At 41.4% G+C, this 27,841-nt stretch overlaps 4 protein-coding genes across 5 annotated transcripts; 1 reads left to right on the top strand and 3 right to left on the bottom strand.

Annotated features, from left to right (window-relative positions):
• Positions 1–293: 293 nt before the first annotated feature.
• On the bottom strand, positions 294–10,349 carry safb (scaffold attachment factor B). 2 transcript variants are annotated; one of them, XM_071533510.1, is made up of 21 exons: positions 10,067–10,349; positions 9,634–9,724; positions 9,472–9,536; positions 9,061–9,285; positions 8,456–8,515; positions 8,302–8,347; positions 7,057–7,483; positions 6,641–6,684; positions 6,440–6,549; positions 6,115–6,264; positions 5,903–5,988; positions 5,582–5,631; positions 5,386–5,465; positions 4,697–4,833; positions 4,348–4,465; positions 3,858–4,054; positions 3,119–3,296; positions 2,665–2,747; positions 2,484–2,542; positions 2,096–2,150; positions 294–1,427 (listed from the first exon to the last, which is right to left on the bottom strand). In XM_071533510.1, the coding sequence occupies exons 1-21, from the start codon at positions 10,217–10,219 to the stop codon at positions 1,310–1,312; spliced, it is 2,532 nt and encodes an 843-aa protein (XP_071389611.1). In that variant the 5' UTR covers positions 10,220–10,349; the 3' UTR covers positions 294–1,309. The 2 variants fall into 2 exon arrangements, with proteins under 2 accessions (XP_071389611.1, XP_071389610.1); XM_071533509.1 differs by having other exon boundaries at positions 3,858–4,072.
• A 225-nt stretch (positions 10,350–10,574) lies between these two features.
• On the bottom strand, positions 10,575–21,550 carry malt2 (MALT paracaspase 2). The gene is made up of 17 exons (XM_071533511.1): positions 21,408–21,550; positions 20,703–20,886; positions 19,822–19,988; positions 19,222–19,352; positions 17,846–18,002; positions 17,379–17,566; positions 16,688–16,784; positions 16,330–16,380; positions 16,166–16,207; positions 15,839–16,042; positions 15,179–15,356; positions 14,425–14,499; positions 14,153–14,280; positions 13,365–13,514; positions 12,572–12,729; positions 11,757–11,894; positions 10,575–11,438 (listed from the first exon to the last, which is right to left on the bottom strand). The coding sequence occupies exons 2-17, from the start codon at positions 20,834–20,836 to the stop codon at positions 10,968–10,970; spliced, it is 2,469 nt and encodes an 822-aa protein (XP_071389612.1). The 5' UTR covers positions 20,837–20,886; positions 21,408–21,550; the 3' UTR covers positions 10,575–10,967.
• A 224-nt stretch (positions 21,551–21,774) lies between these two features.
• Positions 21,775–24,445, bottom strand: mrpl54 (mitochondrial ribosomal protein L54). Its single transcript, XM_071533542.1, has 3 exons — positions 24,239–24,445; positions 23,585–23,741; positions 21,775–22,328 (listed from the first exon to the last, which is right to left on the bottom strand). The coding sequence occupies exons 1-3, from the start codon at positions 24,360–24,362 to the stop codon at positions 22,196–22,198; spliced, it is 414 nt and encodes a 137-aa protein (XP_071389643.1). The 5' UTR covers positions 24,363–24,445; the 3' UTR covers positions 21,775–22,195.
• Positions 24,446–24,609: 164 nt separating this feature from the next.
• Positions 24,610–27,345, top strand: fam32a (family with sequence similarity 32 member A). Its single transcript, XM_071533536.1, has 4 exons — positions 24,610–24,711; positions 25,165–25,312; positions 26,779–26,832; positions 27,074–27,345. The coding sequence occupies exons 1-4, from the start codon at positions 24,638–24,640 to the stop codon at positions 27,140–27,142; spliced, it is 345 nt and encodes a 114-aa protein (XP_071389637.1). The 5' UTR covers positions 24,610–24,637; the 3' UTR covers positions 27,143–27,345.
• Positions 27,346–27,841: the final 496 nt, after the last annotated feature.

Here is a 27,841-nt window from a genome sequence, read left to right on the forward strand (position 1 = left end):
TTTATGTACAGGACAGAAAATTGCCTTTGGATGCCCATAATGTATGAACAGCGGCTCTAGACTCATTTAGTGCAAGATTCTTTCTCCACTCACAGTACAGCAATGGTCAAACAACAAAAACTGAACTCATTTTTGTTAGGTTTCAAAGCAGATATTAATCACTTTTTTTTCGAAATCCAAAATGTGTCATGTCAGCTCATATTTTTTGCGTCTTGTTAAAGTGTCTTGAAAGTGACATCTCAAAATTTGCTTTGGCCATTTAAAAGACGAGTCAGCGAGCCTTAGTTTCAGTAGCACCACTGCAAAAAAGAGATCAAAAATTTTTTATTGTTCAATTTCACCCAATGACTTTAACAACTAAGCTCAATTAGACATCAGCACTTGGTATGCCTCTCTGATGAGCATGACATCATTCAAATTAAACAAATAATGGTGGCAATACAAGGACAAGAAAGAAAAATGTTTTTATGCACAAAAACTACAATAACACATTTGATAGTTACAGAAAAATTAGGCCGAAACCCAATACATTAAATTTTCGATTTACCACAGCGCTTAGTCAACAGTTTTTGAACACAGACGTTCTCCTGGGGCATTTATTACCAATATTCAACACTCACACAAAATAGGTACAGAAAATTAGAAAAATGTAAGTTTTATGAAAATAAAAAATGGATTACAGGCATGGATAAACAGGGCGTGATGTGTGGCATTTTAAAAACGTGTTGCTGGGAAGTGAAAATTCACTGCCCACTTTGTCTTAAAAAGGAAAATGTCAAAAACGGAGACTAAAAGCGTAAGGTCTGAACGTCAAAGCTTCTGTGAGCAAATTACAAGCAGCAGACAAAGTTCACTGCCCCACTGAACATGACAAGCTCATTTATTCAGAGGGGAAGCTTTCCGAAATGTTTCGGACAGAAATTGGGGTAAAGCAGAGGGGGCTGGTGTGGTTAGGTCCAACATCCCGGGTTTCTACAAAACATTTCCAACTGACTTAACACAAAGCTCTGACATGACTTCTCCACAGGGCCAACTTGTTCTACACAACATAGGCAGACAGTTGTGTTGTACAAACAAGGCAGTTACCGACTGCTTGATAAATACCAGGGATGAGATCACTATAACACAAAAATGAAAAAAAAAAAAAACAAGAATCTCCATTAAAAATGGATTGGAATTGTGTCCAAAAGAAAACAAAGGAATTCCTAAAAAAAAAAAAAAAAAAAAAAACAAAGAAAAGAAAAAACTCCTGAAAGAGTCCCAGCGCATGTCATCAGACAGACAGACCAGTCAAACAGACAGGCGGACATCAGTAGCGTCGACCGAAGGCTCCACTCTGCAGCCCGCTGCCCTGCATCAGCTGGTTCTGTCTGTTCAGAGCTCCAGAGAGAGACTGGGACGTTCCTGTGTTCATGTAGCCTCCACGGCTGGGGACAGAAGAACACACACAATGATCTATACAGTTGTAATAAATGCAGCTTCAACTGCTTGTATGAGTTTTAAAGTGCAGCTACAGTTCAAGATTTTGCTTGAGGGAGCACGATCACACCTGCAGTTTGTTTTCTTTGGTCCGAAAGAAAACAAAGTTTACCCTCGAATCCCTGTAACTTAACCTAAGCGTAACAAACTTGTCTGTGCTCTCGGATGTAATTCACCATGTCTGGTCTCCATACCAGTTAAGAACACATGAAGAAATAGATGAATGAGCAAGTTAAGACTGTGGTTTGCCCTCAACTCATTTTGTTATGCTAGGCTTTTCAAGCATGAATAAACATCCATCTCCTCATCCATAAAACCGCATGTTATTGGGTTGTTTGCTGTAGTTGGTTCACATTACGTTCTCATTCCTAACAAACCGCACTGCAGTGCGCTGGGAAGAGGGCCGAAACCACTTTCAGGCATCTCAGTGCAGTTATTTGGTCACCTGACTCTGAACGGCATTGTTCTCGCCTGGCTAAATGAACCAAACTAAAGGAGCCAACGCTCCAGAGTTCGACTGAACTGCTCCAAACACACTTGGTGTGAACGTGACCTTAGTGTTATAGTAGCTGTATTCCACATCTGTGAAACCAGCCTGGCATCATCCATTGCTCACCTTGCCATTCCTCCACGTGCCATGTGGCTCTGGCCTGGGATAGCACCGTCTCTACCTGGAATAGATGAGCAAGACATCAGACGCAGACCAAGACCACAGTATTCATATCTCTACAAGACTGACATTCCCTCTGAGGATTAAGCAAGAAGTCATGTTACACAGGCAATGCAGATGTGAAATTTTGCAAATATTTACTCAGGCATATTGCCATTTTCATGACAGCCCACTGTCATCTACATGATTTGTCCAATTTGACACTTTGCATCCCTGCAGAGGGCAGCATTACACATGTACTGTGACTCAAAATGTATACATGCATAGTTTCAACAGAGCAGTCACAGTAGAAACCCTAGTCATTTCATGCAGAATACAGCAGAACGATTCCTACTTTGCCACGCTCTGTCTCCATCCATCTTCCGTCCAGAGTCCCAGTCTCGACCTCCTTCCCTAGAAGACGACAGACCAAAATAATTACTCCTCAGGAAAAGTGTCAGCATTGACCTTTGGCCAAGTGTATTTCAGTGTAGCTGTAACTGAGGCCAGTGTAAGCCCATCAGCCAGGTGCTGACCTGGGGTTCATGCGCTTGTCGTAGCCTCCGCTCCACGAGTCTCGGCCGTCTCTGCCGTGTCTCTCTGACCTGTCTGAGAAGTGCTGCAGGGAGAGACACACAAGCAGGGTTAAAGAGAGATAATGACAGTAAACAGTCAGTGGCCCTCTGTAATCCAGTGCAGTTGCTACACATTTTCCACTTAAAAAATCTTTTTCCAAACCAAGGATTTTCTCTATTTGTTCTCTATGGGTACACCACCACCACAAGACAATTACCACAACTGATAGAGAAAATGTGAAATTTAAGTTTATCTAAATTTAAAAAGCTAAGAATTGATGTTTAGGACTATGTACAAAAAACCCTTAGCACCACAACCTGCACAAGAATCATTACTGGGACCAAAACTATGTCACACTACTTGCGTTTCTATTTATTAACACTATACAGTAGGACGAAAGTCAATGCCTCTTACTTGATTGTCTCTGTCTCCACCTATGCCACGGGAGTTGTCCCGCCTGTCCATCATCACATCGTCTTGGTAACGGCCACGGTCCCTATGGTCGAAGTCTTGGTAGCGATCCTGGCGATTGAAGTCTGAGCGGCCGTACCGGTCATCCATGGCCATGCGCTTATCAGGCCAGTCGTCTTTCCTGAACGGCAGGCAAAACATCCAAATTGAGACACCCAGAAGTAATTTCATCCTCTCAGCAGTTGCATATCCAATTGGTAGAATCATACGGAATATTTTTACTTCTTATCTGGGTCACCCTTATCACTCGTAATGCTGGTGCTCTAGGAATTTATGCTTATTCTAGTGTTGCACTAGATGCTGCACTACATAACAGCATCAGCTAAATGACAATAATGTAAATGTACATTATGATGATGTGGTTGGTTTTTCGAGTTGAATACTACATAAGGGCAATTATCCGCTGACCCAGTACACAGCAGGGTTCATTGCCGGTGGACTAGCTTAAATGAGGTCCCCAGTTTAGTCATTTTGAACCCCAGCAGTAGGGCTGAACGATATATCTAATCACGATGATGTAAAGATATGAAAGTACACAATATTTATTTGGCAAAGGATGCAATATGGGCATTTTTACAAAAAGGTATTCAGTCTCACAATGCACACAACGTGCGTATAGCCTCTTCCGATCCACTCTGAGCAGGTAACCTGCTAACATGAACACCAGCCTACGTTTATTTACCTGCCGTCCATGTCGTAAGGCCTCTTCATGGGGCGGCGATCCTGTTCGAAGCGTAACTGTTCCTGCTGCCGCCGCAGCTCCTCCCGCTCCCGCAGGATCCTTTCCTGCTCGCGCCGCCGCTCGTACTCCACCCGCAGCCTCTCCCGCTCCAGGAACTGACGCTCCATGCGGTCCGCATCTAGCCGCTGCTTCTCAGCCTGGGAATCACCACATGACTGGGAATTTTCATAAAAGATTTTTCTTCATATAAAGTGAAATGCAAGGATACGGTCAGGAACATTAAAATAAATAAAATAAATCTATATACTCTATATATACACTCACTATATACTCAATTTGGAAAAAGCTTATGAACTGATCAAATTAATCCATATTTGGAAAAAAATGTATATCCTCAAAAACAGAACTATTCTGGGAGCAAAGGTCATATGATGACTTATAACTATAATCATAACCCATAATGTGCTTTAACTAGAGGAAAGGACTGTACCTCCAGCCAGTTCCTCTTCCGGATCAAGCGTTTCTGCTCCTCCTTCTCCCGGAACAGACGGATTCGTTCACGCTCACGCTCCGAGCGTCCGTCACGCTCACGGTCCCGGTCCCGGTCGCTGAGACAAGATAATGAGAAATCTATTCAGTCACTGAAACATAAAAATAACTATTTATAATGGTACTTTTCTTAAAGTCACAAAATGCTGGGGTATATGTTTAAAAAAAGTAGGTTTTATCCTACAGAAATATGTAATCGAAATAAAAAAAGTAACAAGATTTAAACTAAGGCACAGAGTGGTTTGAGAGTGTTTTTTCAAGCTCCCTCTTCCACTCCTTACCCAGTGTACCTGCGTCTCTCCACCTCTCTGATCTCCCTCTCCCGCTGCCTCTGCCTCTCTCTCTCCCTCTGCTCCTTGATCTGGTCAAATGACAGGATGTCTTTCTTCTCCTTACTGGGTGACTTGCGGTCCCGACTTTTGGTGCTCTAGATAAAGGAGAGGAAGAAAAGAAAGGGTAACAAGAGATGGGTAGGGAAGAGATAATGCCATTATGGGCTGCAGACGATTTAGGTATCAGCACACCCATGAAGAAGACTGGAAAGGGAGAGTTGAAACTATATTGAATATAACTGATTGATTGCCAGCCTTTGGTTTCGTTGTTACATATTGTGTTCTAGGTCGGTGTCAACATTAGCCTAGTTTACATATGCAACACAAGACTTTTAGGGTACAGGGTTTCACCTAGCTAGTGTTGTTTACTGCATCTATCTACACAATACCTCTGTTACACACAATACCTCTTTTAGTCTCTTCTTATAAACTCAACACTACAAGGTGTCAGAATGCATGAAAAGACACCAAAATAGAGTTTATCTTAAGTATTTTCCCTGAGGGTGCATACTGCAGGACACATTGCCTTTTCTCTTTGGCTGGCCCCTCAATGTGCTTGTGGAAAACACTGATAAACATGTGGAGGATCACGAAGCTGAAGATGTGTGAGAGGATTGGGCATTTCTAGAGGTGAATGTTTAACTTACTCGTTCCTTGCTTTTAGTTTTCACGCTGATGACGGGCTCTCCCTTGGACTTGTCCATCACTACAGTCCTCTCATTACGGCCTGTAAAAACAGCCACAGTTCATTCTTAGTCAAGAATGTGAGTCAAGGTTTTAGAGAGTCGACTATTATCCAGCGATAACCTGACAGATATAAGCAGGGAGTAAACTTTGTCTCACCTTTGCCGTCTTTTCCTTCACCCTCAGACTTCTCATCCTTGCCATCGGACCTGCAGAATTTATAACACAGTATGATGTTTGAGCACTATGTTCAAGCATTACCCCCATGGTTCTGTTTAATGGCTAGCTTATTTTGCTCCTGTTTAGTGGATGGCTTATCCTATATAGCTCAAAGGATAAGTCAACGGTTTGGTTACCACTGGGGCAAGCCATGCTGAAAATGTGTAAGGTGTATTGGATAAAAGTGCCTGCCAAATGGCATACGATGTGAGCATGTGTATTTATTTTCAAATATGTTTCTAAGCCTGCAGGCGGTCTTACTTGGAGTCTGTGGAGTGTCTCCTGTCGCCAGACTTCTTAGAGTCATTTTTGTCAGCTGGCTTCTTCCCTGCAGGCTCATTTTTGGCCTACAACATTAAAGGAGTGGATTAGTGATTAATTCATGAGAGCGAAATGAATAGAATCAAGGCCGCGTTGATCCTTTCATACAATTAAAATGACTACAACAACAGAAATCCACCCATAGCACTCACCCGCTCCACGGAGATCATCCTGCCATGCAGTTCAGTTCGATGGAGGTGGCTGATGCACTTGGTGGCCTCTTCTGTGGAAGACATGGTGACAAAGCCGTAGCAGCGAGCGCCGGGGCTCTTGGCGTTCGTCACAACCTTAGCTCCAACAACCTGAAGGGAAAAGGGTGGAGGAGGAGGAGGAGGAGGAGGAGGGGAAGCAAGAGGGACAAGGAGGAAGAGGTGAGCAGGGAAGGGAACAAAAGCCCATTTATTATTATTTCTGGGCCCATTTACAAACTCAGAACTAATCCGTCTTCCAGCAAGGGACACTTGGCCACAGACTAACCTTGCCATATTTGCTGAAGAGGGTCTTCAGATCAGTCGCTCTGGTAGTGGAAGAGAGACCGCTGACCCACAGATTCCTGCTACTGCTTGCTGCAGCACCACCTCCAGCGGCTACACACACATACACACAATTAAAAGAGTGGGCAATCATCCATTGAATTCAAAGAAAAAGAATAAGAAGGAAATCGTTCCATACACTCACCCTTTTCATCTTTTGACTCGGTCTTGCCATCTTTTTCCTCAGAACTAGAGACAAAGAAAACAAACCATAAACATACAACAGTGAGGATCCCTGGGATCTCTACTCATACAGATGTTTATACTTACGTGTTTTATGGTATAGTACAAAACTGACAAGTGATCAACCCATCACGTACCATAGTGCAGTGACTTAACAGTGAATGGATGGAACTATGCCCCAAGACAATCCCAATACACTACTCATTAATGGGTAATAAAGTGGGAGAGGTGAGTGTAAGAAATGACAAATGAAAACTTCAGACAAATGCACAGACCATTTTTTTTACCTCCAAAAGAGCATCCAAATTTTGCTAGCACAAAGGAGCCAATGCAACAGAGATAGCCATTTTGGTTTCTAGTAGACAGAAAACAACAAACCTCTTTTTCTGATCATCGCCCTCTACAGAAGAGGACTCTTTCACTGCCGAGGATGAATCCGCATCAGCTTTCTCTTCTGTCTTCTCATCCTCCTCACCCTTCTTAGACCCCATTTCTGAATCAACAGTTTCGCCCGCGGCGCCCTGTTCGCTTACACTAACAGCCTGAGTGCTTTTGCTTTCAGAGTCAACTGTCTCTTCCGGGACGTTCTGTGTGTCCCCGACCTCTTTCGTGTCAGTCTCCATAACATCCTTGTCGCTCTCCATATTACCAGAGGCGGCCGTGTCGGACTTGGCACCAATGTCGGACGCATTGTCTTCCCCTCCGGCGGTGGCAGCTTGCTCTTCTTCGGGGGTCGTCTCCAGGCTCTGGTGGCGATCTTCGTTAAGCGGCTCAGATAAACAAGACCCGGCTACTTTGTCATTTTCTACGGATTTAACAGGAATAGAATGGCACAGAGTTTAATCACTTCTGAAACACAGCAATGGTTAACGAGGAACTGGCAAGGCCTGGATTAGGAACGTCATGACCCCTGGCCTGTGCTCTTACATCTATGTATTAAAAGGATGAAGCACACCCTAACAAGAGACTGGAAGAGAACCCAAAGGCTGGGAGACAACCAAGCAACTAGAGGGACTAAGACCTTGGCTCATTTCTCAAGTTGAACCACTTGACTCAGTTCACCTGATCCAAAGCAGACAAAGAGTGCTGAAGAGAGCCACAAGATCAGCAGAGCAGCAGCAGAGGCTCGGTGAAGTCCATCTTCTTTCAAACTTTGACTTGCTAAGTGTCCATTCGCGTTGACCAGAGTTTCAGTTCAAGTTCATCAGTTTCAAATCCAGTGGATTTATAATTCATAGTCTTTAAAAAAGGGTGGTGTCAGCTGATGAGTCTTGATGGGTCTTCTTTGTCTTGGTCTTCATGTGGCAACCTAGAAACACTGCAATCACCTGCAACAGCTCAAACCTCCCTGACCTTGACATATAATTGCTGTCAGTGTGTATCAAATTGTTAACCACTGCCATTTTAATAGCCATTTTAATAGCACAAAAATATATTTTGATGTACTGACCAACAAAACATTTAATACTTAATTTAACAATTATGGTTAACCAAATTTCAACACAAAGCCAGCAATTCCCTTTGGGCTTCCAGTCTCCCTTCCTGGTTGAAATTAAACTAAAGGATTGCATTCCAAGCTCAACACTGCGTTCATGTGAACCTCTAACCCCTTTTCAACAGTACCTTTATTTTCATTAGGGTCGTCTGCATCTGGATCCTCTTCTTGAGCCTAAAACACAAAGATGGTATTATTACGGATTTGGCAGTTACATTTGTTTTTATTGCAGCATTATCAGCTTTACATACATAAAAAAAACACAGTTGTGAGGGACATTACCTTGTTGGGTGATGGGCATGTCAGGTCTTCATCTTTATCTACCAACTCAGACTCATCCATCTGTTGAAACACAAGTTAAAATAAATAACACTCCAAATGAAATATTCATCATACAGCAAGAAACACTTCAGAGGTAACTTGCACTTGTTAAACTTCCACGTTAAAACTACATAAACTTAGCAGAGAGGTCCAACTCCAGGTTAATAAGATCTTTTTTGCAAGGTCAATAACTATAACAATCTATTTTTTTGAGGCTGATACCAATATTTTCCTACCCATATCAGCCGATAGTGATGCATTTTTGTAAGGATCTTAGTACAAAGTGCAAAACAGGTTTTCAGAAATGCCTCTTTAAAGATAATTGTTTTTTAAACAAAGACTACATTAGTTCTATTCTGTTGCTAATTCGACAGTTATATTAAATGATACAGTAGCAAAAAATGTTGCAAAAACTTTAATTCCACAACTGGCCAAATATCGTCAGTAAAAATAATATTGGACCAATACAGAGTTAGCTTCTTAAAGCCGATACTGGCCGACACCAATAGTCAGCTGATATATTGGTGCCTCTCTATCAACAACCCCTCTGCCATCCTGTCTCTCACCTCTTCAACTTTGGATTCATCCTCCGACTCCATCAGCTCATTGTCCTGTTCCTCATCTATCACTGCCTCTTCCTCTTCTTCGTTGCCTTCCTCAGCATCCAAATTCTGGATTTCATCTTCATCTTCCTCAGCGGGTATCCCATTATCATTCTCTGCCTCATCCAGAACATTCATGTCAAGGATGTCCATGTCCTGCATATTGTCTTGATCGTCTTGAAGCTCTTCCTGATGGAGAGACAAAGGACTTTGTAAAAAAAAAAAAAATAGGAGGACACCAACAGTAATATAGTGCCTTGACAGTGGCCAGGGAGTACCTCCAATTCTGCACAAGCATCTAACTGTTACAGTAGAACTTATATTTTGTTAACAAGTTTGAAATACCACACTTGAAATAATATTAAAATATCTCACCTGTCCATCACGAGAATCCTCCTCCACAGTGCTGTCCTCTGGTTCATCATTGTCTTGCCTTATATCTGTTGAGACAATACATTTGATTGATTTGATCAAGTGTCTGAGAGCTAACTAACAGTAATGAAGAAACCAGGTGTCGGTTCTCTGTCTGTTGCTTACCTTTGGCAGCCCGTTTAGGCGCAGCTTTCTTGGGGGTTGGCTCCAGATCAACAACAATCTCATCCGGATTTCCTCCCTCTTCCTCGATCGCCTGTTCATGGAGAGTAGAGCAAAGCCACAAACACATACTCAATAAATATGCCAATGCAAGACATATTCAAAGTAAAGGCATTAAAATTTATGCAAAAGGCTTGATGAGCTTAGGGCTTGAATGAAGCCCTTCAGCTAGCTGGCGCTAACAGGCACGCAGTAATGTTAACGTTAGCTCAATGGGCCTTGTAGCGCTGTTAGCTAGAGCTAAATCGCTAACACTGACAGTATATTCAGTAACCTAACGGGTTTCTGCAATATAATGGCACGATTTAGCAAAGCAGAGTTTGCTAGGGTTATATTTCTCTGTTATTTCACAAGATATCATACTAGTTAGCAAGACCTTTTTCAGGCGCTCTGACAGCACGCTCTTGATGCCCGTGGTATCCAGGTTTCGTTTCTTCAGTTCGGCCTTCAGATCGATAACTCTCAGCTCCGATAGCTTGCGAACCTCTGCGCCCTCCGGAACCTCGACTTCTGCTGAAGAGTCAGCCATGGTTTTGGTAACCTATATATTTATTCAGCGTGGAAAAATCGCTGTGTACTCGGTTTATTAATGTTGCATGAAAACAAGTAGCTAGCTCGCTAACTACTGCAAAATGGCGATGGCGTGCAGAATGCAGTGGCAGAATGCCGTCATTGCGCGTGCGCAGTATAGTTGTAGCGCATAACTAGCGGGGAATAACTGTCCAAAACTAACAGCACCTGGAAACATATATATGTGGCACAATCATAGTTAAAAAAACACAGAAATAAAATGACAGGAATCGAAGAAGCATTGGTGACCAATGATCAGTGGTGTCTTTTTGAGGTGTGTGTACAATACACATACATGCATCAAAACAGCGGTTAAAAAAAGTTATAGGTCTACAAACTTTTCATAAATTCACCTAAATAATGCATACACACATGTTCTCTTTCTTCCTTTTGACAAACAAAGCACCTATCAAACTCAGCTGCAAAGTGATTAATTATTTTTGTAATGCATTAAAAATGGGCCCTATTTCATTCATTTCTTATAGAAAATGTTTATAAGTGAGCTACACAAAAAAGTTAATGCATAGATAATAAGAGAACAACAGCGAAATGGACCAAAAACAGCAATCTAACATGCTGAGTCAATTATAATGATAATAACTGGCAAATTCACAAGCATTTTTATTTTTTCTTCCTTTTGACTTTTTTGTTCTTTTGCTGATTTAGCGCCAAAGTGTGTAACGACTAAGTCATAGTGTGAGTCCCCCTTAACAAGAATGGAAATTGTACATGTTACTAAACTTGTAGTCTGTGTCCTTTACTTGGCTGTGGGGCAAGCTTGTGCTGGTGGCGAGAGGCTGAGGAGCGTCACAGTCAAATTCAGGACTGTCAGTCTCCTCTGGTACATTGGTTCTCCTGGATGACTGTGGAGAGCCAGCGGTGGCAGATTCTTTGGCAGTTTGTGAATAATACGACCAGGTAGTTGAGGCTGAACCAATAGAGGATGTTTCAGAAGCGGGTAAGTCTGGCCCAAAGGCCTCTGCAAAGGAAGAGGACTCCAGGAGGCTGACGGAGTGGAGGTCGAAGGAGGAGGCAGAGGAGGAGCGAGGCATTCGCGGTTCATGCAGGTTGAGTTTGGACACCAGCGGTTTGCCAACTGTTACTATCTGCCTTTCCTGGACGTCCTCATCCATGCTGGAATAGCGGTAGTGAAGACACACGGTGAATGCGAGCTCCTTCTGTAAAGGCAGTAGAGAGCAAAACGTGTTTTTATAGCCAAGAGAAGAAGATAAAAAGGTGCAAAACGTTCTGACCTCTTTCCTAAAGAAACCATGGAACATAATAATAAGAATCAAATCAACTTACAATACCCAAATTCTCTTCTGATTTTAGCAGGTAGTCCTCATTAAATCTTTTTCAAAACAAACTAGTAAAATAGTCAAAAGGTTACTTAACTGGTTTGATCAGGAATTGTAAACTAACATTAACTAAAACAACTGTGATACAAAGGGTTAAACTGTCCATGCAGACGCTGTAATGAATGACAGGAGCCTGACCTTGAGTCTCTGCAGGCCGCGGAGTCGTGTGTACAGGCTGGGGACTTCTGGGGACGGGAGATTTTCCTTGATCAACAGTAAACTCCCCGCTTCAACCAGAGTCTCCTGATTACTCTTCTTCAGATCAATGTCCAGATCCTGCCATAGTAACACACAGTGCAAAGGTCTTTGGTTTTTCATGAGGCTCAGGCATTCAGGGCATTAACAACACAACAAATGATGGACTACTCAAAATACGGTGTATTGTGAAAAAAAGAAGGATGAAAGTACACAAAAATCTGGATCTGAGAGCAGCTGGAAGGGTTGAAATCTTTAAACGTAAACTTAAAACCTACCTCTTCAGCCTGGCTTTTGATTAAGAATGGTTTATAGACTTTATTTACTTTATTTTATTCACTTATTTTATTGTTTTTATGTTGTCAAATTTTATTCTATTTTATTTAATCTGTTATTTTATTAATATTATTATTATATATTTTTGCTTTTAAATCTATTTTTATTGTATTGCATTGTCATCATTTTTTATTTTTGCATTGGTCTCAAATTGTTTTTACGGTCTACATGTGTTCTGTCTAATTGTCCACTTGTCAGTCATCTGTGAAGCACTTTGTACTGCACTAACCTGTATGAAAGGTGCTATATAAATAAAGTTTGATTGATTGATTGACAAAAAAGGAATATTTCTTTTCTTTTCCTTCCCAAGATCACAAACACGATGAGTCATTGAACCAGAACTAATTGTGCCTTTGTCTCATGTCTTTGAAAGCGCTAATCGATGTGATATCAACAGAGATGAGGTTTGAAAGACAACAAACCTCGGAGAAGTCCGTTAGCTGAGCGGAGCAGGAAACAACCTCCTTGGGCTTCTCCAGGATCCGGGTGTAGATGATCATGATGTTGGAAAACTCTGCAGCGAAGCCCAGCTGCACCTTCACTCCACAGTCGAACTGCATGTTACGGCTCTTAGGTAGGACTACGAAGACAGGCGTTTGAATCACACAAGGTCAGTTCATTCAACTCTATCCAAAGGAATAATTTACTCAAAGACAAAGCTTAATTACAAATCATTCTGTAGTAAACAGCTGCGTATACTGTAAAACCTACACTACCAGTCAAAGGTTTGGACACACCTGATTGAATGTACTATGTTTTTCATTCTCTTAAAGCCATTTTGATCTAAAGGCTTACGCTTAAATGCTTGAAATTAGTTTTTTAGACAAATATAAATAGTGAAGTTGATGCCTCTGTATGAATTTCTTTCCAAAGCCTTTGCCTTTCCATCAAGGCAAAGGGGGGCTACTTTAAAGAATCTAAAATATAAGATAGTTTTGATTTGTTTAACAATTTTGTGGTCACTGTATAATTCAATGTGTTTCATTTCATAGTTTTGATGTCTTTACTATTATTCTAAAATGTGAAAAATAGTAAAAATAAAGAAAAATGTGTGTGTCCAAACTTTTGACTGGTAGAATAACTGTATCTATATCTGAACAGCTGATATGAATCTTTGTCTAAACTGTAGCTATATCTGAACAGTTGATATTAATCTTTGTCTAAAGTGTATCTATAACTGAACAGTTGATATTAATCTTTGTCTAAAGAGAGTACCGTGAGCAATGGTCCACTGCAGGTTGCGGGCTGAGGAGGCTGCAGGACAGTCGGAGTTGTGTATCTTGTCAGTGAGCGCGCGTCGCTCAGACAGATTACTGCGCAGCTCCAGAGCCTGTCTGCCCCGTGTGATCGCACAGCGACCCATGTCTGAGGAGAGCAAACAACTATTAATGTACGCATTCAAATGTGCCTTGTATCATTAGACATAAAGCATAAACAATGGGCAGTATCTAAATTAAATGTATTTGAAATACGCATTGAATTACTTTTGTGTATTTGTGTTTGACCAGAGTGAAAAAAGGGGTCATTTGTATCAAGATACTTGGTAGTAGTACTTTTGTATTTTAAAATAATCAAATTACTTTTCTATAAGATATCAGACTAAATGAAGTGGGGACTATAATAGTTAGATTTCCTTAAGGTTTAAGTTGCCACCATTTAACAGGCAAACACTTGTAGCTGAAGAAAATGTAACTATTTCCAGAATACCAGAATTTCTGTTTCTGTATTTTGGAAATACAAGTTACATAGATTTGAGATTTATTGACACCAGTAATTTGTAATTTATTTTGATACATTTAATGGGCATGCATTTGTAATTTGTAACTAGATACATTTTCATGTATTTTTGCCCATTTCTGAGCATTAACAGCCAACTGCTTTCCCAGATAGTAGATAGTCTGGTGTAGTCCTAATTGGAGCTTTCATACTGTACAACTGTTTTTTTGTTTGTTTGTTTGCTTGTTTAGAATTTCCTTCATACTGTACAGTTGTGCTTCACATACCTTCAGCCACTCTGTCCAGCATGACCGTGATCTTCTCATCTTCACAGACTCGCTGTTTGAGGAAGCTTATGAAGATGCCATTGGACAGGCCGTCTCTCTTCACTTCATACGCTTCTGCATCCACACATCTAAACATAACCAGTGAGACGTGAGAGACACATTCTGACCTCAAACAGGGAGACTAACTCACACAGGTATCCACTATAGGGCAGACACCATAATTCGCTGCATTATAGTCAGAAAAGTAATGTTTCAGTAGATGAGTAACTTACGTGGCATATCCAAACACGATGTTTGCTGTCACCTTCAATGGTCCCGGTTGTAGAATGACATCATCATTTAGGTTTCTAATAAAGAGAACAGTTTTAATCACATGTATGTGTGCAGTGTACAGTTAAATATAAGCTAATAAAAGTCTTCAATTTTCCCATTTTCATCATACTAAGTACACAAGTTGAAAGTTGATTTCATCCCTGGGCTAAATTAAGTTCAGCTGGTAATAAGGGCATAAACATAATGTATAAAGTTACAAAACAGAATACAGTAGAACCCTGTTTAACCAAACTCCTTAGGAAATGGAGGTTATACAGGAGAATGGGATGATGCTCAGAACAGTTAAATGTTTGGAAATAGCAGACAAAATCTTAATGAAAATATGTGAACACATTCTCAAATTCTCTGTGCAGCGGTTTGGGTTTGATGTATGATCAAACAGAACGTGTTTTCACCTATAAACTCTTTTGTTCATTATGTCTGTTTAGACTGGTCAGTTTGGAAGTCTGACATCTGGATAAACAAGGTTCACCTGTGACGTTCATGGATGAACAATTAATGTTTTGCCACTCAAGCTGTGCGATACAAGATACATTATGATATGCTACAACACAATATGATATGGCATGATAAGATACCAATAATACTGTTCATTATCCTTATGGGAATTCAGTTTGTAAAGGCCAGTACAGAAAACATAGTGCACATCAACCTCAACATAAAACATCATTCACAGTTAAAAAACATTCACACCTTTTGCGACACATGTCCAGCAGGAAGATGTTGAGTCCAGTCTCTCTCTCCTGCATCCTGTGGAGAACGTTCTGCACACACAGGCAGTGATCTGACGTATAGGAGGCCGGCGCATCGATGGGAACCATGAAACTGTTGCCGTAGTTCTCATAACCGTGACCAGCAAAGTACAGCAAGCCTGCAGGAGGAAGCACAGAGAAGGGGAAGGACAGAGACAGTAAATTAACAGATGGATTCAGATTTATTGTAAATTTAGCCTGAACTTATCATCTTATCAGAAGTGATATTTTCTACACTTTGTTCCATCAATCAGTAGTTAGACCAGTCTACAGACTGTCAAACGGTCATTAAAAATAGAGTAAGTAAAGTTTATTTATATAGCACCTTTCACAGAGCAAAGTCATAAAGTAAAATAAAGAGAGTTAAATAGTTAAAATAAGACCAGAAAATTGTAAAAAACAAAAAAAAGACAACAATAATACCAGACAACAGTAAAAAAAACAATAAGACATGAAAACATTAAGACATAAAAACACACAGAATTACAGAAACAGAGGTTTAAAAAAGGCCAGTCAGAACAGATGAGTCTTAAGCTGCTAGATCACAGACTAGGAATGAGCTTTGAACATTACATATTCTCCAAGTGGACAAGAGACCAACCGTAGACTCCCTTGTCCAGCAGCAACAGGAACTCGGTGACGGCGCTGTGCATCTCCTGCCAGTTGAGGTCGAGCAGGGAAACCACCTTGAAGTCCAGCTGCCTCAGGAGGTTGGTCAACTCGTGGACGTCGGCCATGGGCGCACAGAGCGGAGTGTGGTAGAGGTAATTCATGTTGCCGATCAGGAGAGCAACTTTGTCTGTGGCTGTGGTGGGGGAGATCATTTAAGCATCGCCATTTTGAATCTTATTTATATATCTATTTATTTACTTTTTATCTTTTGATCTTTAGATATATATTGTGACTTGGTGCAATAAGTAAAACTCACCATAGAAACTGGTTTTATGCCTGGCAGGACTAGGATGAGCCGCTGTAACAAACACAAAGTACATTAATTTTTATCGTTACACTGATATACATACAAAAACAGGAATCAAGGTGTGGGGCGATGGAATGAGGAAGATGATGGAGGAACTAGAGTATGGAGTATACCTTGACCATGATCAACTTCTACCCAGGAGGCATCACTGATGGAACTGGGGCCTGCAAAAAAAACACACAAAGCAGGAATTTATTCATGAAACAGGATCATAAACCTGCTCTGATGATCAACTGTAACAAGTATAGTGGATCAAATTGTGTAACAGTGATCCTATAAAGAGTCACACCTATCCGTGGTCTATCTGCGTTTACAAATACCTCTTATGTAATGTGTACTTGAGCATTTTTCTCACTTTTTCTACTTGCCTTATCAATTAAGGCCTCTTTGATTTCTTCCATTTACAGATTTACATTCTGAATACTTAAAAAATAGAAAGAGAAAAATAGAAATAACGGTGCTTGGTCTCACCAATGGTGACCTGGACTGTGTCACTCCATATCTCATGGTACAAGTTGTACACCCTGCAGCTGTACTGCCCTCTGTGTTCTGTGGTCACACAAGGGATCTACAGGACACATGGTAAAGAATACAGAATATCAGCACATTGATATAGAGGCCAAATGCAAATGTTAGTTGTCAGCTGTATCTTGATTTACATATCTAATAGACACCTGTGAGCAAATAGTCGGTATTTCCATAGGATGTTTTGATAAATAGAAAAAGTCAGAGCTGTAGATGCATTTATCAGCCTCTATGAGCTAGGATAGCAGAGTGGCCTAATGATTAGAGGCCATCCCGAAACTGAGAGATCACTAGTCCATCCCCTGCATTAACTAATGTGTCTGTTTAGTGGCTTTGAAAGAGACAGTGAACCCCTGCCTGCTCAGATTCCTGTAAGTTGCTCTGAATAAACGAGGCAGCTAGCTGCCTAAAATGTAAATGCATGACATATTTAACCTCTCTTCCTCAAGAAAAATCATTTGCATTAGTGCCCAAAGTATGCCCAAAAGTTTCTTTTGCTATTGCTATTCCTTGTTTTATAGTTTTTTATCCATTGTAAAGCGCTTTGTAACTGTGTAAATGATTATTATTATTATTATTATTATTATACACTGTAGGTAAGCATTTAGTTGACAGCAGACTCCGTGGATGCACTGACCCTGAGTGAACGCGTCTTGTGCTGTGGCATGGGCTTCATGTTGTGGAGCCATTGGTACTGGGCAGGAGGGTTGGCCTCAGCATGGCACTCCAGAAACAGAGTGTCTCCCTCAGAGACCGTTTGGGACTGAGGCTGACGGACGACAAGCAGACCGCTCACTGCCCCTGGAAACAGACTGCTGCTGCAGCCTGAGATGACAAGGTTCACCAAGACATCACATGACAGGGGGGGAGATAAAGTAGAAGAGGGTAAGAGAGAGGAGAGGAGAGGAGAGGGGAGGAGAGGAGAGGAGAGGGGAGGAGAGGAGAGGAGAGGAGAGGAGAGGAGAGGAGAGGAGAGGAGAGGAGAGGGGAGGAGAGGAGAGGAGAGGAGAGGAGAGGAGAGGAGAGGAGAGGAGAGAAGAGGAGAGGAGAGGAGAGGAGAGGAGAGGAGAGGGGAGGAGAGGAGAGGAGAGGAGAGGAGAGTACCTGGACTAGAGCCTGCAGAGTGGATGATGTGAACTTTAACCCAGTCAGAGAAGATGCAGTTTTCTCCATGGTTGACTCTACAGATGTAGTGGCCCTGGTGGACGGGGGCCAAAGGACAGAGAACCAGTTCTGGTGCGCTCCCAGTCCCACCCAAAATCTACAACAAACAATAAAAACAAATCATATACTGTACATTACATCCATTATGACCATCATATGAATTTCTGTGTACAGTATAAATGACTTTGGTTGATGGCCAAGAAAATAAAGAGCTGAAAAAAGTATTCCTGTCCATGTTTCCTTCCTTTTCACAGAGATTTACATTTCAAAACCCTTAGGTAAATTCTCAAAAACAGCTTTTAAAATGCTGATATAGTGCTGGTTTAAGTATGGGATAGCTTTAAGTGAAGAAATAATAGTCTTTACAAAATAAGTTATTGGTAAGAGAAAACGCCAAGCTGAGGAAGTATTGCAGTTATAAAACATGTATTAAGGGAATTCAATGAGCCTTGCTACCATAAAAATGTTAATAGAAATATATGTTGTTCATGAAATTTTGAGGGATTTAGGCAAAGCTACAGTGTGTTTTCCCCAACGGGTATTTGATAAGAGTCATCAAGAGGACAAATCGCTTGTCTGGACTTGCATCCCAGTCCAGAATCCCAACAATCCAAATGACATCCAGGTGAGACTGAGGAGAGTCTGAGTACCAAGCTGCCCTCCTTCAAAATGATGGACAACATGGACCATGAGGATAAATCCTTTATCTGGAGGTCCATCCTGAATAAGGATCCCATGAAGCCTGCAGCCATAAGGATGAACCTGAGCAGAGTCCAGACATCAGGCTCCTCACTGCATCCACAAACATCCGAGCAACAGACCGGACTCCACACCTGGCTACTGGACAGACTGAGAGGAACAATGCAACCCGTGTTTCCTGCTGCCAAACGACACCGAGCTCAAACACCTGCCAGCCCGCTGAGGAGAGAGTGACGGGCCGAACCAGAGCCAAGCTGGGTCAGGAAACTCCGGGCCATCATCAAAGAGAGAAACCAGCAGAGAATGAAAGCCGCTGTTCACTCCTCAGATAAAGCTTCTGTCAGCCGGTCATCCAGATCCCCAAAACCTCCCACCTCTGCCTGAGCATAGACAATTGTTTGAATTTCACAAAAATGAAACAAAAATTACCAAAGATTATCCTTTCAGCCTTTGTGCATATGAAATAATTAACTAATCAACTAATTGCCCAATCCTGTCCAGTATTCCAATTACAGTTATCACAATTACATAATAATTATAACCCAGTAGTTGACCTGAAATCTTAGAACTATTATATATTTTATGAGAGATGATATGATAGTGTGTGGTGGACTGACCTCCTCTTTGCCTCTGAACCACTGGTAGCTGAGTCCGGCGCGACCGGAGGCTCTGCAGGTCAACACCACCCTGCTGCCCTCTGAGGCCTGCAGGGACTGGGGCTGCACTGTGATCCGGATCTGCTCCGTCACTGCCAAATACACACACACACACACACGCACAATAAAAACATTCATTCACATTCATACGTGTACAGACATGAAATGTTTATTCACAGCACAGGTGTTTCTATTTAGCAATTAGATATCATTGCAGGAAAGCCAGCAAGGTCTTTCCCAGGAACGAACTTTCAATTCCTTAGAAAACTGCTAGTGACTAACAATCTTTTCTCGACTTTGACTGTAAGATAGTTTAGCTGGAAATGTTTGTTCCCATTGTTTCCAAACAAGGAACTAATGCCACCCCAGCTAAGTATGGGTATTTATACAAAATGGAGGAAAGATTTTCACTTCTGAAATACACTTCTTTTTTTGGCATTCTTGCTAAAAGAGGGGAAGAGGGAGTGGGTAGATGTGTGACAAAGGTCCCAGGCCAAGTACAGGACCTTAGCCAAGTGAACACCTTACTGAATATGTATAGCACCTCAGCTGCCTATATACCTGTGGCGGTGAGGTACTGCACAGCATCCTGGTGGTCCATCCTCTTCAGGCAGTGGAGCAGGAAGGCCAGGGAGCAGGAGCGGTCGGCCAGCCGGGCCAGGAGGGAGCGGGCTGGGCTGCCTGTGGGGCTCAGCACCTGGAGCGAGCAGCTGGTCAGCTCACTCTCACTGCAGGACAGGGATTCAATCTGAATAGCTTGTACAAGGGGGCGTGTTTTTTTTAGTTTTTTTTATATATAGTTGGTGACTCTGGGGAAATGGCATACTAACATGATTCAGATTACTGTTATTACTTCACACTAGGGCTGTGCAAAAAAATCGATACAGCTGAGTACTGCAATATTTTTTTCCATGATACTGTATCGATTTTCCAGCCCCTCATATCGATACATTAAAAAAGTATATTTATGTTTTAAACAGATTTAAAATCCTTTTCAATTAAATCGTTTTGACTCAATTTGTCCACTGAGTTATCAATATAATGTGATGTACATATTAGACTACCCAGGTGGTACACAGCAAGTTGTATTTTCAGCTCTATTTTTAAATTTTCATTAAATTATGTATGGTATCACAATGTATCGTGATACAATCATATCGTGACCCATGTATCGTGATACGTATGTATCATGAGGTCCTTGCCAATACCCAGCCTTACTTCACACCCCCAAGTACCAAAACCACCAGAAATATTAGGAATTTCCACATCCTAGGATTACTGTAAGAAATACTGTTTCTCATACATTTCATACATCTGAAAATCCATTAGAATACAGGGAGTAGAAGCTCGAGGGAGTTTGTATGCCTATGTAAAAAGGGATGAAAGTTGTTTGAACAATCTCCATAGTTGCTACCCGTTGATTTTTCACTGCAGTTTCTCACCTGCAGCGGAATCGAGGCTGCTCGTTCACTACACTGGCCAGCTGTCTCCATCCACAGGTGTTGTCCAGCATCTCTGCCAGTCTGACCAGAGCTGCTTCACTCAGCGTCCCAACGCTCAGGTTCCAGTCTCCCATCTCCTCTGTCACTACCGGTTTGTGTGATCACCAACAACCCTGAAAATCCGCTGCATGAACAAAATGCGAGGAAACATTAAGTTGCGGGTGCGTTAAAACTGCTCGTGACACCGGCGTATAACCCACAACACTCATCACATCTGCAGAGTGGGTTCATGATGACCCCGGGTCCCCAGGGTGCCAGTCACGCCTGTGAGTGACAGCGATGACATACAACAGTATACACATTGTTGAAACTTGCACTTGTTCACAACCGCGACTGGTACGTGAGAAAACTGCCGCGGCAAATGACAGTGAGAGCCTGGGCTCTGGGTTGAAGTTTATCTTATGAAAATGCACGGTGCAGGGAAAAGTCGCCTGTCGCTTTAAAAGCAGTAACTTCATTGAGGAAATATATTCTGCAATAGTGAAGCCAAAATTAAGTAATGCGCTGTAATCAAAGCAAACATCAGGCTGTCGCTGTAATTTAACTGCGCTGCGATTTGCCGCTTCCGCCATCTGACTAACCTCTCTGATAAAAGACGCACTGGATTTGCTATATTTCTGTAATAACTACATAAAGCGGACTTACCTGCTTTGAAGTGGGTCGCGATAATATACACAGCGATGATTATATTCCAGTTGTAGAGGAAAAACGAGCGACAACTCACATAAACTTCTAGGTTTGATAGTTATGATTTCATACTCCACCAGTCTGCCAATCTTTCTTTTTTTTTTTTTCTCCGGATGATTTGCTTCTCATTTCGGTTCCTCATTTCTGCCATCCCCGGTAGGGTTGATCATTTGCATGAAGTGCTGCCCTTCCTACCATGTTGTAAAGCTGAAATTCACTTTCACCGCTCAACTCCAAAACGTCTGATAACTTACATGCATTCGTTATATAAGACATTCTGTAAGAGAGACCTTAATTGAAGAAATGTCAGAATCGGAGTTTGGAGGATATTTATTCACATTTATTTATAATAAGCAAACAAAACATGTATTGTGAATTTTTTGGAAGCATCAAAACGGCATGTCATTTTTCTTCACAAATAAGGAATAACAGATGAACACCAAATCAAATTATTCTAGTAATCTTTTCTATACACATAACTAGAAAAGAGATTCTTGAAGTCTCATACTCAAAAAGGCAAAGGCTGATCAGTAACAGAAACCAGCTTTCTTTCAGCTTTCATCTACTGTTACCAGATGTCCGATGCAGAGGTACCACTGGATATGTTTGATTTTCCAGAATAAACCCACTGGATGAATGACAAGTTGTGAAGTAGTTGGTCTAACATCAGGAGTTTTGAGTCTTGAGTCTTAGCAATTTAGTCCAGAGTCTAAAGCACACAGCTGACCACATCAGTCCAATTAGGCCTACAGCTTCTTCCCTTTATGTAATTTGTTGAAACGCCAAATGTTTTCCTTCCTCAGACGCTTGCAGTATTCCCAGGTGTCCGACTCCAGCTCGTGCAGCTTCTGAACCGGTCCCAACTTCAGCTGGAACAGCCTGGGTGAGGGAAAAAACCCACAGAGGGATCAGAGGTTAGAGGAGCAGGGTGTGAGACCGGAAGGTTGCCGGTTTGAATTCCTGGACTGGCTGAGAAAAATCTGGGTGGGGAAAGTGAAGAAGAAATGCTCTCTCCTCGCTTAAAAAGTTAAAATCCACCCTCAGATACTCTTTTACTCTTAGATATCATCCATCTGTGATGTTCAATGCATTCCAAGAGTTATTTTGTGATGAAGTGTTGTGATTTACTTTTCTGGTGTATCCGCTTTCCCTCAACCTGCCTCGCCTATTTCTACTTCATTTAGTGATTTCTTGCATTTCCCAGAATGCCTTTCGAAACCCGCTGAGATTGTGCCTGAACTTGTTGCATTCATTACATGTAGAGGGGGAAACTGATAGCACAGTAACAGCAAGAGAGAGAGAATTTTTCCAGCCGATTAAAAAAAGAGCCACTTACACAAAACACAGCATGTCTTGTGGCTGCATTGCATTCTGGTCTATTGAGGCTTCTGTCGGTGGAGAAATCGGTATCTCTACCTCTTCTATGATAGAGCCGGGTTTGCCAAAACCATCTTTGTATTTTAAATTTATAAAATTGGAAGTGCAGCAGTAGAATAAGTTCCAAAAACACAAACATTGAAAGCAGACAGTAACAAGTGAAAGGGTCAGAGCCACAGTTTCAATTTGTTACGATAAAACAATATGTGTCCCTAGAAATAGAATGATATATGACAGAGAAGTGCTGTGAAAGGAAGCAAGAGCTAATCAGAAAAGGTTGATTTTTTTCTATTTTTTTTAAGCAATTAGAATAAAGGCACTTATTTATAGGCCTAAATATTAAAATGCCTGGTTTTGTGCTGTCTTCAGATATAGATACTTGTAATTAGCATTTTGATAGTTTCTTTTACTATTCCTTAAGTTATTTTTTTTGCCATTTCAGAAAATTCTGTCAGCTCCTGTGAGGAGGAGGGTTATGGAGTGAATTTAAAATAAAAAATGACCAGATGTACACTTGCAGTAGCAGACCTTAGAAGGGCCAAAGAAGTGCACAGCTGTGTGGCATTGAAGGACACATATGCAATTCTTGTTAATGATACATTTAATGTAAAAAAAAACAAAAAAACAGTCTTCTCAACAAATATCTTCAAAGGAGAAATTAAATTAGACAGGAAACAGAAATGGAGGTAGGCCTAAGTGACGAGGACAAAAGAAAACTGGAGAAAAGTGATAGAAATAGAAGGGTTTTGTGTCCTTACCACTCTGGATATTCCTCAGCAGGCTTCAGTTTGGGGTCTTCTCCTTGCTTGAAGATGTTGACTCCTACAGCGTAAGCTGTAAGTCTCTCCGAGTCTTGACACACTTCTGGACCCTTCAGCTCCTCTTTCGCCATGCCTTTACCTTTCCCTTTGGCCGCTGGGGAGAGAGGAAGGGGATAGTGACAATGGAACATATACTGTATATAACATTAATATCATGATGTCTAATAGAATGATTGACTGAAAAACAAAAGAACAAAGCAAGCTACAAAGATTGCGTTAAATTATAACAAATTATGGCATGATGACATAACTGAATGCAGACTTTGGTGATTCGGGGGTCTAGAAGAGCTGTGAGGGGTTGTGTTAAGTGTTCAATCATAAGATGATAAAATAACATGACCAGGAGAAATAATTTCACTCCACTTCAGTGCATGCAAGAGGTTATTGGGACACTGGGAACAAATCTCAGGTGGTAGAGTAACAGAAATGACCCAAACATGTCAATATCAGCTAAGCTTTGTTACATTACAGAGATGTTTCATCACCATAACAGATTTAATTGGGACAGAGAGAGACATATTGGAGTGAATGCTGAATTACTCTATTTTGAAAGGAAAGGGTAACTGTTAGGCAGAGACGTCCTTTACTCACCAACTTTCTTGTATCCACAAGCCGGGATTCTGCATAAAGTGTTGTTCCTGCAGAGCGCCGATGTAGTGTTAGCTGCGATGCATTTCGTTAAGGTGACTGTCCTGAATAAACTGTAGCCTGACATCTTTATTTTAGGTTACTCAACAAAACAGGCTACCATGCGATGGTTTGACATTCATAGTTCTTTTGCTTCCGATTTCCTCTGCGTTGTTGTCTCTGTAAAAGTAATTCGTGATTATCTGTACTGCCCCCCGCTGGCGGGGAAGACGCACTACAGCCCGACACGAAAGCCTGGTCCAAACCTGGCTGCTCGGCCCGATCCATCCGACAGGTGGCAGCACTGATCTACAGTTACCAAAATAACAAAGGAGAAGAAAAGTACTAGTCAACACCTCGAAAATGTCGGAGTACGCCACGGTCCAGAAGAGTTCCCTGAAACTGAAAGGTTTGGGATCAGTTTCAGCCGGGAAAAAGTAAGTTTCGTCGCTTTTGGTAGTCTTTTTTTATAACAATATAACGTCTTTAAACGATAAAAATCATTTCGTCAGGTAGTCGCGACTGACAGAAGCGCCCGTGTATCCAGCTAAGCTAATGTTAGCCTGTTAGCTAATCGAACAACACAGTGTAAGTTCAGCCAGGTTTGCCTATGTGTCGTTCTTGTAACTCGTGTGTGTGTACGACGGATTGAAGGTGTCGTTTGTAGACTTTTGGATGATAACGTGCCTTAAAATTAACTTAACTCTATACGACCGCATGTTGAAAGGTATGGCTTGGAATTATCTCGGTACGATGCTCTGAGAAACAAGGCGAACTGTTATTTTGTTTACACTGTTGCGATTTAGTGAATCTCTCTCTGTGTGGGGATGGGTGGCCTGGCAATCCACCGACTGAGCAATAACTGTGTGTGTTGTATTGTCTTGTTCCAGAAAGAAAAACAAGGATAAAGAGAGGAAGAAGCGTTTGGAACAGCAAGTCATGACCAGCCAAAATGATGAGGAGGAGAAGACCAGTAACGGATACGTTGATAAAAGAACACCCGCTCAGATGGCTTTTGACAAGATGCAAGAGAAGAGGGTAAGTTGCTTTTTATCAGCATATAAGAGCCATAGTGCCTGGTCAACATTTTGAGGCATTGGTAATGTCTTTACTGTCTGTAGTAGCGCTAAATATAATATTACAGGTGGATAACACCCGTGAGAGGGCTGTAAAGCAAACTGCTCCAGTATCGTGGCCTCAGCTACCATGTATTCAAACTGCCATCAACCACAACACCATACTAATGTGGGGGTGCATTCCTTAACACAATCCAGCAATGATGTGTCCTGTTCCTAAACAAGTACAGAGAAGAGTGGAGAAAATAATTTTTGCACCTATTCATAGTATTCTGTCGCATCAACACACGGCCATCTTGGTAGGAAAATAACAGGTGATTGTAATGAAGTAACAGGTGATTACAATCAAATGACAAACACAGCCAATGAGCTGCGTGTATTGTAAAGTGCCATATTGGTAGGAAATGCATGTGCCATCATGGGAATACTATGAATAGTCACAGGCACAATGGAGTGTTACGGTAAGAGTGAAGAAGAAGAGCCCAGAAAAAGCAGTTATTTACATCAAAAGCACAAACAGAATTGGGGGAAAATGAGGGACCCACTGGCTAGGAAACTATCCAGGGTGTTTGATAAATGCTGTTTATGCTGAATTGGCTTCACAAACACAAATACACCAAGTTTTTCCAGAGATTGTTCCACTGGCCAACTTATCTGTTAAGCGATGAGACCGTAGATGCCAAAATCATCCATATGTTCCTGATAGATTGTTTGCTTCAGTGCTGTTTTGAATACTGGGGACTGCTTCCCCTGGTTACAGAGGAGATGAAGTTGGTAGGAAATAGGAGACTGTGTGCAGTTACAGGAGATTAATATGTGGTTGCTCACCTTAAATGGTTCCAAAAATAAAGTTGGTTATATCAGCTATATTGAGGTAATGATATTTCATTTTTTTAATGTATGGGTGGGTCTACAGACCATGCAATAGAAACCACTAACAACTTTTTATTACTAAAAGGTCAGTCTTCTTAATTTGGATAATGCTAATCACCCACTATCACTCAACATATTGTATGCTAAAGCGCTAGAATGGAGAACATTAGAGCAGATGATCAACCATGGACACATGGGTCATTTTGGTGTCTCCGTTCTCATTACTTACCAAGTAAGTTGACCAACGGGCCAATCTCCCAAAAACTCATTTTAAATATCTGTTATCAGCTTACCAGTGACATCACAGTTGGTGTTGCAGCAATTCAATGGCATTATGTCAAAATTAGCATGTGATTGATTGCTGACAGGTGATGTTGCCCAAAAGGTGTTGGGTGTTTGCAGGGTGTCTGCATGGTTACCCACCACATCATTTCAAATCAGTGTGAATACACTTGAGCAGCATCCTCGTGTTCATAGACTGACAGTGTTATCGTTTCTTTTTTAAGATTTCCCTCTGACGTTTCATTTTCTTTCTTTCTATCTGTTTCTCTACAGCAAATGGAGAGGATTTTGAACAAAGCATCAAAGACACACAAACACAGAGTTGAGGTAAGTCGTGTCCAACCTTGTCAATTCAAACTTGTGAAACACTAAGGACATTCATTCAAGTGAAATTTTGGGATGACCAAAGTACATCAAAATGTTTTAGTTTATTAATATGAAACATTTATGCACATGCGTTGCAAAACTCCCTGTGCAATCTAATATGCGGTTGGGGTTCTTTCAGCTTCATCAGCAGAGAAATGCCAGAGATTTACAGTATGTGTTCTATCATTTTGTTTGTCTGCAGGATTTCAATCGGCACCTGGACACCCTGACAGAGCATTATGATATTCCCAAGGTCAGCTGGACCAAATGAAAAGGACCAGTGGATGTTCGCTTTTGTTTTATTTTTTGTTCACCACTTTGTAAAAACTCCCGTACCACATTTTTTGAAATGTACATTTGTTGTTTGCTAGTTTAACGTAGATGGACGTTAAAATTCTTGTTTAATTGGCAGTGTTCTTGTTTAATTTCTGGTGTGTACAGTAATTATGGATTTAATTAAATGGATACCTTTTACTTGTCTTGCATACATCCTAAATGTAATTTGCCCACAGAACATGGCCTATATCGCATATATGTATTAAGTGTGTGTGTGAAAACAGTGTATTATAGAACTTGTCGGAAACTATAGAGTATATTCCTTTTTTCATCCTGATACACATATTTTATCGAACTACATCCATGCATCCATGCAGCAATCCCAGGCTCAAAACATGACCACACGTCTGATAACAAATTTGTAGTTTACACATTGTGAATTATTATTGGTTAGACTGGCAGATTGACCGCAGGCCAAGCCAATAGCGGAGGAGGAAAGGCGGGACTTCCGCTCTGGTAATTGTAACTAGCGGAAGCTCCATATTGAGCTCCCTGCCTCCTCCGACACGATGAAGCTCTCCGTAACACTGCAAGACTTTATTTCCGTTGTGCGGCAGGAGCTCATGTAGCCTTCAAAATAAAAGTCCACAAGTCCCCCGGGCAATCAGTCTGTTACATGGTTTCAATTATCTAA

Source organism: Centroberyx affinis, unplaced genomic scaffold (assembly GCF_046629955.1).
Source record: "Centroberyx affinis isolate AG114_WGS23_722 - 3 ecotype Tasmania unplaced genomic scaffold, CSIRO-AGI_Caff_v1 ptg002373l_1, whole genome shotgun sequence".
NCBI classification, from domain to species: Eukaryota; Metazoa; Chordata; class Actinopteri; order Beryciformes; family Berycidae; genus Centroberyx; species Centroberyx affinis.

Bases quoted from the DNA above. Each gene is read 5' to 3' on its own strand.
- safb (XM_071533509.1), bottom strand. From the start codon at position 10,219: ATGGCTGACTCTTCAGCAGAAGTCGAGGTTCCGGAGGGCGCAGAGGTT. The intron at 9,286-9,471 runs GTGAGATATTTT...TCTCTCCATCAG, and splicing joins AGGATTCTCGTGATGGACAG to GAAGAGCTTCAAGACGATCA. The intron at 2,748-3,118 runs GTAAGAGGCATT...CTCTCCCTGCAG, and splicing joins GTGGAGACAGAGACAATCAA to CACTTCTCAGACAGGTCAGA.
- malt2 (XM_071533511.1), bottom strand. From the start codon at position 20,836: ATGGGAGACTGGAACCTGAGCGTTGGGACGCTGAGTGAAGCAGCTCTG. The intron at 14,281-14,424 runs GTAAGTTACTCA...GGTTATGTTTAG, and splicing joins ATCGTGTTTGGATATGCCAC to ATGTGTGGATGCAGAAGCGT. The intron at 13,515-14,152 runs GTATGTGAAGCA...TGCTCTCCTCAG, and splicing joins GCTGGACAGAGTGGCTGAAG to ACATGGGTCGCTGTGCGATC.
- mrpl54 (XM_071533542.1), bottom strand. From the start codon at position 24,362: ATGTCAGGCTACAGTTTATTCAGGACAGTCACCTTAACGAAATGCATC. The intron at 23,742-24,238 runs GTGAGTAAAGGA...CTCTCTCCCCAG, and splicing joins TTGTGGATACAAGAAAGTTG to CGGCCAAAGGGAAAGGTAAA. The intron at 22,329-23,584 runs GTAAGGACACAA...TCCCTCACCCAG, and splicing joins GCTGAGGAATATCCAGAGTG to GCTGTTCCAGCTGAAGTTGG.
- fam32a (XM_071533536.1), top strand. From the start codon at position 24,638: ATGTCGGAGTACGCCACGGTCCAGAAGAGTTCCCTGAAACTGAAAGGT. The intron at 24,712-25,164 runs GTAAGTTTCGTC...GTCTTGTTCCAG, and splicing joins TCAGTTTCAGCCGGGAAAAA to AAAGAAAAACAAGGATAAAG. The intron at 25,313-26,778 runs GTAAGTTGCTTT...GTTTCTCTACAG, and splicing joins ACAAGATGCAAGAGAAGAGG to CAAATGGAGAGGATTTTGAA.